We start from the raw sequence: 12,591 nt of genomic DNA, 5'->3' as shown, positions 1-12,591 counted from the left end.
TGTGAATCGATTTTTCCACCCACCCACACTGTGAAAGAGTTCTTATACAAGTAAATGTCTAGCATTGAAAATATTACTCACGTAAAAGTAAGTATAGTAAGAAAAAAGAGAAGAAAAAAACATGTAAAAAAATATCTTTAAAAATACATGAATAAATAAATCAGAAAACAACTGAATTGTTTACAAAAAAAATAGGTGGCACTAAATTTTCTAACATATTTTATAAACTCATCTTGTGCTTATTATGTAAAAATCTTAATTTGTAAAGTAACTAATGAGTAAAGCTTTCAGATAAATGAAGTCATGCAGAAGTACAATATTTCCCTCTGAAATGTAGTGGAGCAGAGGTATAAAGTGGCATCAAAATAATAGACTCAAGTAAAGTAGAAGTACATCATTTTATCATTTTGTGTATTCAAGCCTTTCTCTTTTGCTTATTTAACAAAAAGTTTATAACAAACTTAAAGCAGCTGCATGTAGCATCTCTCAGGGCCCTTTACAGACACTGCCATGCATTAATACTGACAGCTTTTTTTTTTTTTTTAGAATTGTTCTGCTGATATCATGTCTTAAATATTTTGTTTATGTTGATATCATATGTCTTAAATATTTTGTTTATGGTGATATCACATGCCTTAAATCTTTGGCTTATGTTGATATCAGAGATTATTTACAGTCTACACTTATTTGCTCTTACTGAATGGCAATTTAACATGTTACATTTGAATTAGCTCATCATTGCAATCTCACTATGTCATTTGGATGTGAAGTATTTTCTTAACATTTCCAACATGGCACATGTCTGAATAAATGCCGTCACATTAACGTAAGATACAGCAGAACAAGGTTATACGGAAATAATTAGCATTTTGGTCCAGCTTCTAGGGAAACTGTAATAAATTATGCCTGTTTCCAATTAGGATTTATAAAGTTTTGGCTCATTTTGACTCTATTATACCTGGCCATGCACATTTAAAAAAGTGTAGCGAAGCGTAGTGAAGTTTTTATAACAATCTTTCAAGAAGTTCAGGCTTAATTTCTTTCGACATATTGAGTCCAAGCTCTCTGCGAGAGAAACAAACAGACACACGGTCCTTTGTGAAGCAAACAGATGCAGACAACAGGCCAGACTGAAGAAGCCAGTCTCCTCTGTTCCTTTCTATTTTCACTTTTATAGGAAAGGCTGCGTCAGTGTCTGTTTGGAAATGCCCATGCCCGTGCCAACCCAGCCACCTGTGAACATACACCCATGGGGAGTGATGGACACACAAATAAACACACACGTGCGCACACACACACACACACACACACACACACACACACACACACACACACACACACACACACACACACACACACACGCGCTTCCTCTGAAATATAAGTATAATCCAGTGGCAGGGCAGCTATAGAGTAACCCAATGCCATTCTAAAGCTGTGCCCCTCCCTACAGTGCTGCTCCAAGACTCCACACAGACCCTGCTTTGACAGCCAACTCAATTAGTTTAACGCGAGTGCGCGCACACACACACACGGAGAGCTTATGAAATCCGGTGCAACTCAATCTGGCCCTGCAGCACCACTCAAAACGAAGCCTGACAAAAGAGCGGGAAATGCCGCATTCCTCAAGAGATGGGCCGGGTTACCGTGGAGACGGGCCAGGTTACTATGGAACATGATCCTCAAAGGGGGGTCTGGGGCCAAATAAGCGTACCCTAATGGTTATAATGGGTGGTAGGGGCACAGTAATGACACCGATGATGAAGGGAAGAGAGAGAGGAGGATGACTGAAAGAGAATGGGAGTGTGTCAAAGAGAAAACGGCTGTCTGTCACGCTGGAGAGGAGAGAAACACGGAGTGTATGTGTGTGTGTGTGTGTGTGTCAAAGGGTCATAGAAACAGCATGCTACCATTAGCTTGTCACATACTAATACATTCAAATGTAACACTACAGTCCTGATTCATACCTGATGATTTTGTGCGTCTTATTAAGATACACATAAATGTTTACACACAAGCTGCAGCCTGGAGAAGCACTAATGGGAGGCAAATGGAGCAAAGGGGCACAAAAAATACTTGGTTTCAACTGAATCTAAATGAAGGGAAGGAGAAACGAAGGTAGAAGAAAGAAAGAAACAAAGAAAGAAAAGGCAGAGGCAAAAACTGGAAAAAAAAATGCAAGATGATAAATGAGAGAAGAAATAGAGTACGAAAGAGAAAGAGGAAAAACATTATTAGTCAGGATACAAAGCTGTTTTTTATGATGGGCTTTATTAGAGGAGTGTGTGTGGAGGAGGTTGGGGGGGGTATTGAGGCATTCCCTCAGCAAATAAAAGGTGTTCCTGTGAGGGCCATTTCAATGTGATTTTTCATGTCTGATCATAAACAGCCATTGTTCTCCCACAGCTGTGTTTATTTAAATCCGTGTCTACAACACTTGTGTCTGTTAATGCTGCTCGTGTGCAAACCTGCACCTGGACCGTGTCCAGACTCCATTAAGTAGTGATTACTATTTGATATTTTGGGATACTGTGGGATGAGGCCTGGCTCAGTGGATTACAGGAAGCATTGAGATCTTTTTGTGTGTTAATAGATGTGTAGGTGTAGTGAGGAGTGCACGTGTACTGGTCTATTTGCTGCTAAAAACACAGCCGACCCCTGACATTTCCTCCAATGTCCTCATCAGCATGAATTTTTCTGTTGGAAACTAAAATGACTTCAACAACTATGGGATGAGAGAAATCCATGAAATCTGGTGTTACTGCTATCCATAGCTCTGCTTTTGAGAAAACACGCAAACATGCATCAGGTTTCCTGAACAACCTTCACAGGGAAGAAGTCAGACTTTGTTGGCCACAAAGTTTGTGGTTGTGCTGATTTTCACAGTTGTCATGTTTTAGCCAAGAAACCTGAGACTTGAAAGCCTTAACCTGGTGTTATTAGCTTGAGTAGACGCCCAAAATGAAAATACAGTGCCACTGCAGTCAGTGGGCTGTAGTTAAGGATGTAGAAGTGTATGAAAACAACCCAACAAACACACACATTAGACATGTAGAGGAAAACATATTCCTAATAATGTAATGCAGTAGAAAGTCATATTATCTGTGAGTCATATTTTTAGAGATTTGAGCATTTATGTGTGTTGGGATGTTTTACAGGATAGCTCAAATACCTAAACTAAATGTAACTACAACATCTGGTTTAAATAAACCCGTCCGACAGTTGGTGGTTTAGGGTAAGATGGGGACTGAACCATGTTTGGATGGAGAACATTGTAATCCAATCCGACTGTAGTAAACTTGAACATAAATGATGGAGGTATATGTAAGTCATGTGCAGGAAGTAATGTAAGAAGTGCTTGAGTGTTGTATTGAGTAAATCAAGACTTTGGATTGTAGTGATACACCACAAAAACTAAACTGTGCTGCATTTGGACTTGAGTGTCAGTGTGTGTGTGTGTGTTGTGATTGTGCCAGTAAACGTCAAGGGTTCTCCATTAGTATCGTCCGTAGACCACTAAAAGCTGGCAGACACTTTGCTGTGTCAAGCTCGAACTTTGGCGAGACGCTTGCACGCGCTCTCGCACGCAAGCACACAGCTGGATTTCACATCAGCTTCCACCTTCATTACCCAAACTGTGAAAAACAAACCCCAGACACTTTGTGTGTGTGTGTGTGTGTGTGTGTGTATGAGTGTGTGTCTGACAGTGTGAGAGAGCTGACCTCCTTCTCATGCTGACTGAGCTTTACAGTTCACCGAGGTCCCTCCCTCTAATTACCCTAAAGCTTTGTCCCTACATATAAATATACACACGTATATATACGTTAGTGTTTGTGGACTGCCCTTTGTCCTAAAGAGATCAAAATAACAGCAAGCTAAGAAATGACGACTCCGTCTAACAGCCACAGTAGCTGGCAGATTCTGAAATTCATGAGGAAGTTTTACTACTTCACTGGCCACATTACTGTCAAATAATATGGCGGCTTGTCAGTATAAAAAAAAATAAATTATGACAAAGGCAGTGCATCTACAGGAGGGAAAATAGAATGAACAAAAATGTTTCAGTAGCTAGCTCCAGACTGAAGCTCTGCTCTCTATTGTGCAAGAATGTTAATGTCATATTAATATCTATATATAGTACATTTTATAAGTTAGTTAGTTTTTATTTTAGTGTCATGCCAGTCTGGCCCATCCCATATGGGATTACAAGACACCATCACAATACAAAGCATGTGTCATCTTCGGGTTTTACAACAAAAAATAAAAGATAAACAAAAATAATAAACAATAAAAATAAAGATAAAGATATATGAAATAAATTAAGTCACAAAGTAATATATTATCAATATTCTTATAGAAAAGTATTGTACAATGAAAAATACATTTTAAAAATTTTACAAATCTACCCCTTTATCACAATAAAGAGTTTGTTTTCTCATCTTCAATGCTTTCTCCAGATTACGAGGTAATCTAAAGGTTTTATATGTAGATAACCACCTTAATCTTTGTGCATCACCCATGTGTACTAAATCAATATCTGTTTTCATGTTACTAAACTATAATTTGCACAATTCCACATGAAAATCGTGCTCTATATCACACATGGGACAAATCTGCATTTCTTTTTCTAAATTTATATACTGTCCAGTCTTCACCATCAGTGGTAAACAAAACATATAGAAATACTCAATATTTTTCACCTGGTATGTTTTTAAGGCTTGTATTTCATTTACAGACTCTTATAGTTCACAACCCTTTTTGGCTGGAGGCCCTTTAAAGTCGAGCAGTGCTCCGTTAGCACCGTGCTGCTGCTTCTTTTTAGGGACTTTTATTTTGATTTGATCATTCAGTTATATTGTATATTACATTCAATAGTTTATTGACATTTTAGTTCTTAAGATTTTACAGTTGATCTACTGCACTGCTCACTTTATCTACCTATCGACCTACTTGTTAATTCAGTGTTTTATTTATTATAATGTCATTATTTAAAGATTACCGAGACCTGAGCATTTAATTTTGTTCTACTCATGCGTTGCATGGCTGTAAAGAATCAATAAAGACTCCTTGATCCTTGTGACCGACTATCACAGCTCGCATGTAAGCAGTTCAACCAAAGAGCGATGTTGTTCTTAGTTTCATTTCAATAGTATCACTGTTCAGATAATGACTATCATTAGTATATTTATTCAGAATTGTTATGAAAAAACTAAAAACCATTGTGGGCAGAAAAGCTTTATTCCTTTCTGCGACCCTACTGGGGGTGCTCCCCATGTTGAGAACCACAGGGCGTAATGTGTGGACTGTAGTACCCTGTAGTATTTCATAAAAAAAGAGGAGGAAGTTCTCTCATGACTTTGCATGGCAGCGGTTTGTGCATAATTCCCAAAAAGAAAAGCACAAAGTAAAATGTGTGCGAGGATCCAAATATGGAACTGCATGGCTTACCAAGCTGCCAAAGATGAACATTAATCACATGCGCTAAAATTATGGTAACGTGATTTTTTGTGTACAACGACAGATTAAAGGATTGGTTTGGATATTTTCAAGTCTTAATACGACACTCCAAAGCCATACATGTATGATGAAAGCTTTATGAGATGTTGTTATGATTTCTCACATTCATACTGACCAACGCAACTACACTGTAAGAAATGATGTTTTTCCACATTTCTTTTTTGTGGGTGTGTTTTTTTTTTGTTTGTTTGTTTGTTTTTTTTTTTACATTTTTTTAAAAGGTTAAAACGGCCATTAAGCCCAATATTACTTCATGGGTGCTCTGAGTCTTCTTGTAAAGAAACAAATTTATATTTACAGTCAGTGTTTTGCCCAAAAACACACTGGGTGTATCCTAGAGGCCTAATAACAAATGTACTGGATGCATTTCTTTTAAAATGTCAAAATACATTTGATTTTTTGAATATTTGAAATGCTAGTTTGTTTTTATCCACTTTTGCTAGCTTGCCAACTGCCAATTAGTGGAAAAGTGTAAGTAAAACCATCACAAATGTATAGTGTGCAGCCTTTCTCACATCCATGAATGACTGGAAACAAGATGGGACCCACCAGTAAAAACACTGCTCCATAGGGATTTAGCAACGCACCAGTCACATCATGGCAAGAACTCTTGCACTGTTCCAGCACAACAGAAAGGTCTGGCTGAATCTATCATAATTCATTGCACGAAGGAGAAAAAAATGCTAAATCCCCTCAAATGAAAACAGCACATATAATATTAAAAGCAGTTTTATCATGCACATTCAGTGTTCCTATGCATTTTCAAGTATGAGATTTCAATGACTTTTCAAGGACCCATCATTATTCACAAGGTGTAACATGAGCACACTGTAGTGTACACTTTATTCCAAGTGTTAACTTCATTATTAAAGCTGCATTTTGGACAAAGAGCGGTACACTGATAGAGTTAAGCTGACAGTTCAGTTGGTCCGATGGTTAATTTGTTTGAAAAAGCGAATACTCTAAACCTTCAAACTACTGCTGTCTACTTTCAGAGCAGTTTAAAAAAAAAGGGGGGTGGGGTCTAATTTGCACTCTGAATGAGAATTAAAAGCCCTTAGCCTCCAGAATCAAATGTTAAATCTAAAAAATGCAGTATCCTACAATCTTAAAGTAGTGGTGGCATTAGTATGGAAACATGTTAAATCACAGTCAGAATGTTATTTTTCTTGTTCCAGCTGTCCAGGGTTATTCAAACATATCAGACCCAAACTCCAATCAAACATAACTCAAGCTAGCTGACAAACATGGGAGAGACAGAACATGTGGAGGAAATGTAGAAATGTACATAATGGTGAACAAAACATCAAGCGTCAGTGCATATTACAGCAATTTTACGTCAACAGCTGCAGAAAATACATTTGTTAGATTATGTGGAAGTTTATCCGTGGAAGATTGGTGTAAGAATTAATTTCACTGCACACAAGAAAATTAAAGGAAAAAGGGATTTTACTAATTCCATGACTTCTCAACCTCTGGAAAACAAGCTTGTGGAATTCCTTACCATGTCGAGGTTTTCCGTAACCGTAGGAACTGCGTAGATTGCTAGCTCGGAGGCTGTTGTTGTCTCACACACAGCGCTAAAACAAAGTGTGTAGATAGGTCTGGTTATGTGAGACTAGTTTCATGTAGTGACGGGGACTTTGAAAACAAGATAGGCAGCCGATGACCGGCTTACACCCAAAGTCTACATCCTGCGGGCCAGACTGACACTGCAAGATCCGGGCGTGTTATTAAAGCTTCGAGCTGCTAGCCTAATTTTTAAACTTGTAGTCATGATGTCACGAGTTAAACATCAAATATACCAAAACTTACAAAATGAAAATTCTGATATAAAGTGTTATAGACACACTCAGACACACTTGTTACGATAAAGATTTTCCAGGGTACTAGCAGATATTTCTTCCAGATAGAGAGAAGAGGAACAGTGACTCATGCAACATCATATTTTACCATCAGCATCTGCTCCCACACTAATAGAGACACATGAGATTCCACCACATTCACTAATACTTTAAACATTTAGGTGAGTTTTTTTCTTTTTCCTACTTTCCTCGACCTCCCTCACACCAAACCTCTTTCAGCTCTTTTTATTGGCACGGCTGAAAAGCAGAGAAACAGAAGACTGGTGGAGGTAGAGATGAAGCAATGGACGGTGGGAGCTTTTTTTATGAGTCCGCATGGATCAAAGGGCTGGGGCAGAAAAATGAGCGTGCGCACGCACACGCACACGCGCGTGCGCGCACACACACACACACACACACACACACACACACACACACACACACACACACACACACACACACACACACACACACACACACACACACACACACACACACACACACACACACACACACACACACAAACAAAGACCGGTGTTCAGAGCTGAGAGGAATTGGCTGGTAAATGCAAAGTTCCTACTTAATGCAGCGTGCCAGTTAAAGAGGAAAAAAAGAGAAGAAATATTGAAAAAGCTGATTGTTCACCTCCTTTACCTCTGGTGCCAGGCGCTCTTAAGAGCCTGCTGCTTTCATATGAACTTGCCCAACCTGTGGCTTTTTAACTTCTGATTTGTTTGAAAAGTGCAATTACACAAGAGGAAAAGGGTGAGGGATTGGAAAGGAGGAGAAGGAAGGAAAAATGGAAAGACAGACCGATGCAGGACTGAAACACCACCAGAGAGAGGGTGAGAAACGAAGCCAAAGACAAGCTAATGATAATAATAGAGAGGCATTAGAGGTGTGTGAGCGAGAGGGTGCTTATTTAGTTATGTAAGGAGCAGAGCCAAGTCAGGCCAGGCCGGGTCTTCAATCTGCAGGCTTGTTTTGAGAAATCCTCGGTATTTCCACTGTCAAGACCAACATGTGTTCAGCACATGGCCGGCCGAAAACATAAGTGCCTCCCCCTCCTCTCTCTTTTTTTCTCTCCTCTGAGTACAGCGCTCCGACACAAACTGGGTCATAGGCACAATCCCACCATCTGTCAGAGATCGCTCGCCTTTGGTTTCACATTCCTCCACTGCCGAGACCCCCGCCGGTCTGCGCACATGTGCACACAACCGCACCACGTACGCAGACACACACGCAGAGACACACACCGGGGGATGAAACTGACTTCTGTCAACAATCAGTCTAAATGGAGAGCAGCGGACAGCCTCGCCAGCAAACGTTGCGGGGTTGTCTGTTCAGACTTGGAAGTATTCAGAGTGCGATTCACAGCAAATGGAGGGAACACAGTTGCTGTTTACTGACATGATAACCTCTCCAGCAACTGGCTGACATCAGCAAAAGACCATACATCACAATCAAGCCTAAAACAAGAGAGGCGACAAACACTTTTCAAACCCTGTTCAACAACATTCACATATTTTCCACTCAATGAGAGACTTAACCATGACATCCAATTTTAAAGATAAAGTAAATCAAATACATATTAAGAGGATAGATCAGATCTTTTTAAGTGAGGCTGTATGAGGTATTTATCATCAGTGTATTACATACAGTATATGACAGTTGGCATGCTCCCAGTTTGGAGAAGCAGGCAGGAGTAAAATATTGTCATTGAGGTCTTACAGCTGTCATCGATGTTATCATTTGTATTTTTTTAAATCTTCATTAAACATATAATTTTTTTTATTTTTTTGTCTTTTTTTCCCAGCAAAATGGTAACAAGTATCAAGTATTTTTCTGGGTATCAATATCAAATTAGAAATTCTAATATTGCTACAAGCCTACTACTCACCATGCAGAAGACTGATCTTTGGCCCACACAGACACACTAACACATCCAGAAAGGCTCCTCTGGTCACCACACAGCTATTTTGTCTGAAAAAAAGGGGAAAAAAGCAAATGTTTTCTGTAATTCTTTAATTTTACTCTCTTCAATCATTTTCTTTCATTCAACAAATGTACCCTGGACATGAGAAAAAAAACCTACAAAAATGACAACATTGTAGTTTAGTTTAGTAATACTGCGTTAAAGTTTCCAGCCCATATACACTGTTTGCTATGTATTGACTGGTTTTACTGTATTGACTTTTGGCATCCGGAAAAACAAAAAAACTTCCTAACACAGGGATGGCAGATAAGGTTACAGCCTACATCACAGGCTGCCAGAATTGCCGCTTGCCGCCATTATGGGTTTTGCTTTTGATCTAGTACAGAACTTTGAAGAAAGAACTTTTTATAATGAAAGCTCTTTTTTATTACGGATGCTCCTTAAATGTTCCTAAACTGTTTATCAAGTTAACGAGAGAACACTGCAGCCTCCAGACATCGATCATCGATTTTTCATAGAGATCCTAGATGAAGTTTTGGTTTGTTTTTTTTCAGAAACAGGCTCATGTCTTACCACAAACTGCTGAATAAGGTCATTGGACATTTGTAATTCAATGAATCTATTGGATCTTTGTGATACTGTGTGATTTCAAGGGCTGATATCATATCCTCATCCTGATCAGACCTCCTGTTGGGGTTTTAAAGCTTCCTGTTTATCTGAAGGGTGAAATAAGGCAAGTTAAGTTTGTATATATAACATGCTTCATACAGAGGCAGCTCAAGGTGCTATACATAGTTTTTTATATAATATACAAATAATAGAAATATTAGTGCATAAAACTTAGTTTTATATTTAAAAAAAGTTTGAAAGAAACAGGGAAGAAAAAAGAGAATAACAAATACATAAAATAAGTAACGAGTATTATGAGCGTGCAATTTATTCTTGACCTTCTAAATAGGAGTTAAATAATAAAAACAATATATTGTGAGTTGAGTCTAATATTTGTACTTCCAGTGTAATGAGATTCCTTTTTTTATGTGCAATTTAGTGAGTCTCACCATTGAGCTCGGAATACAGGGTGTTTTTACACCCAGCCAGTACTGTATTCTCACGTGCACGTACACACACACACACACACACACACACACACACACACACACACACACACACACACACACACACACACGCACACACACAGTTGCCAGTTCTCAGCTTCTTTCATTATTTATGAATCCCATTCTGTTCCATTCTCATTTTGAGTCATTTGTCTTGTTTTAATTGTCCTTCATTCATATTAAGTTGGACTATCTTGAGCAGGATACTCTTGAAAAGAGATTTTTTTTCTCACTGGTACATTCTAATTAGTTGAAGATGAGATATATACATGTTTTTAAAAAAATATGACATAAAAATGTTTGTTAATCATCTTATCAAATAATGTTTTCAGTATGACTCCTGTTAGTTTGTACATGTGGCCATTACTGCACAATAGATGAAAGTCATCTAAATAGAGATTACCCAAACAAAAAGTTACTGTTATTACTGGGTCAACAGCTTCCAGGACAAGACGCTGATTAGGACAGTGATGTGTGTTTTCATTTGTGGTGGGTCCTCAAAGCCAAGTATGTGGGACCATCACATGAGATGCCTGCAGCAGTACGAGCACAGATTTGACTAATTCACTTACAGTTGACACGCACATAAACAAGCTAGGGCCTGAAAAGAGGAACCAATTATTTCCCCATAACCGTAAACATACAATAACTGATTCACTATGAAGCTCACAGCTCTTTGGTTTCTCTATAGTCACGATGTAGGATTAACTATCATTATATTATTTACGAATGTTTACATAAATGCGTTGTATCTGCCAATGGCTTGAGTTTAAGTGGAGCAGCGTGTGTGTGGGCAGAGCGGAGTGTGTGTTCAGTTCAGTGTGCGTTCAATTGAGGGAATGACCACAGCGCCGTGAAAGCCCGCAAGTGTGTGTGTGTGAAAACAAGGGAGACAGTGTGTGAGCTTGACGTCACATTTTCATCACTCGGATATTAATAAGACACACACTCCCACACAAACCCTCTGCACACTTCACACACAAACGCACATAATACACGTGACGGGGCATGGGAAGAGGGCTTGAGGAGAGCGTGTGTGGCTTCAGTGAAAACATCTTTGGGGCAGGGATGAGTCTGTAAAGTGGGCTGGGTGTGTTCTTGTGTGTATGAATGTGAGGTAACATTATAAAACAGGCTGAAAGTTAAATCATTAGATTACAATCCAAACACCAGAGTTGTTCTCAGAGGTTGGTACTTGGCCTAAAGTGCCACCACAAAGCCAAAGTCAACTGTAGCGAGCTCCACGAGTGTCTGCAGTCATCGCTCCAGCACTGACACCCTCTCGGAGCCAGAAAAAGTCCAAAATGACACAACGCAGAAACGGTGTGAGGCCAAAACCCAACACTGACTCAGAGTAGACGAACAATGCATTCCGTCCTTTTTGGAAGGTGGCCGTTTCAAATTAGTGGTGTTCTGGAAGAGAGACGAGGTTTTCTTTTTCCAAAAACAGAGATCCTCTGACCTGCGCTGTCCTTAGATCTGGGCGCCGGGCTCTGTGGTGCTGGCTACGTGATCAAACGGACAGACGCCGGGCGCACTCCGGTGAGCAAGAATTCACCTCGTCATCTTAATAAAGGCTCATCAGTGTAACCAAGCGCAGCTAGCAGGGCTAGTATTGCTAACCCAGCGACCCTGTGTTATCTGCTGTGGGCCGTGGCATAGGGGAGAGTTCAGTCCCAGGCCTGACCTCAGCTGGACAGGATGGGGCCGGCTGGGTAATCTGTGCCCCATCTTGAGGCCTCGATCTTCAGCAAGAGGGCCAGAGGTATGGGCGGGGGGGTCTGCGGATGGGACAGCAGGCGGTTGCTTTGAAATGGAAGCCTGGGCAGGACATGAAGCGGACACGGCCAGGGAGGGGATGAACGCTGAGACAAGGAGCTATTCTTCTGGTGAGCGAGTTGGAAGGGCGGGAGGGATGCCTATCTGTGTGTGCATGCATCTGTGTGTGTGTGTGTGTGTGTGTGTGTGTGTGTGTGTGTGTGAGTCTAGGATTACCGTGAAGCGAGCCACATGCGCTGACGGAGGCCTTCGGTGATGCCATTTCCTGCTGGCAGGGGTCTGTGTGAGTCAGTCTGGTACGAGCGCAGCAGAAACAGGACCTGCATACACACAAATACACCCTCATTAACTGATATACATGTGAGATCTATAATCTATACATATTTATATGAGCCAGGGTTAG

The 12,591-nt window shown here is 40.0% G+C and overlaps 1 protein-coding gene across 3 annotated transcripts in view; it reads right to left on the bottom strand.

Annotated features, from left to right (window-relative positions):
• thada (THADA armadillo repeat containing) overlaps nt 1-12,591 on the bottom strand; it is a 111,569-nt gene that overhangs the window by 25,733 nt on the left and 73,245 nt on the right. For all 3 annotated transcript variants that reach the window (XM_088086194.1, XM_088086192.1, XM_088086193.1), the window contains exons 30-31: nt 12,405-12,508; nt 9,259-9,341 (exon numbers count right to left, since the gene is read on the bottom strand). In XM_088086194.1, coding sequence (XP_087942320.1) covers nt 9,259-9,341; nt 12,405-12,508 — 187 coding nt within the window. The remainder of the gene's footprint in view (nt 1-9,258; nt 9,342-12,404; nt 12,509-12,591) is intronic.

Source organism: Plectropomus leopardus, chromosome 13, assembly GCF_026936395.1.
Source record: "Plectropomus leopardus strain MGB_pleo_1.0 chromosome 13, ASM2693639v1, whole genome shotgun sequence".
NCBI classification, from domain to species: Eukaryota; Metazoa; Chordata; class Actinopteri; order Perciformes; family Serranidae; genus Plectropomus; species Plectropomus leopardus.
The sequence above is the reverse complement of the archived record's forward strand: the minus strand, read 5'-3'. Positions and strand labels throughout refer to the sequence as shown.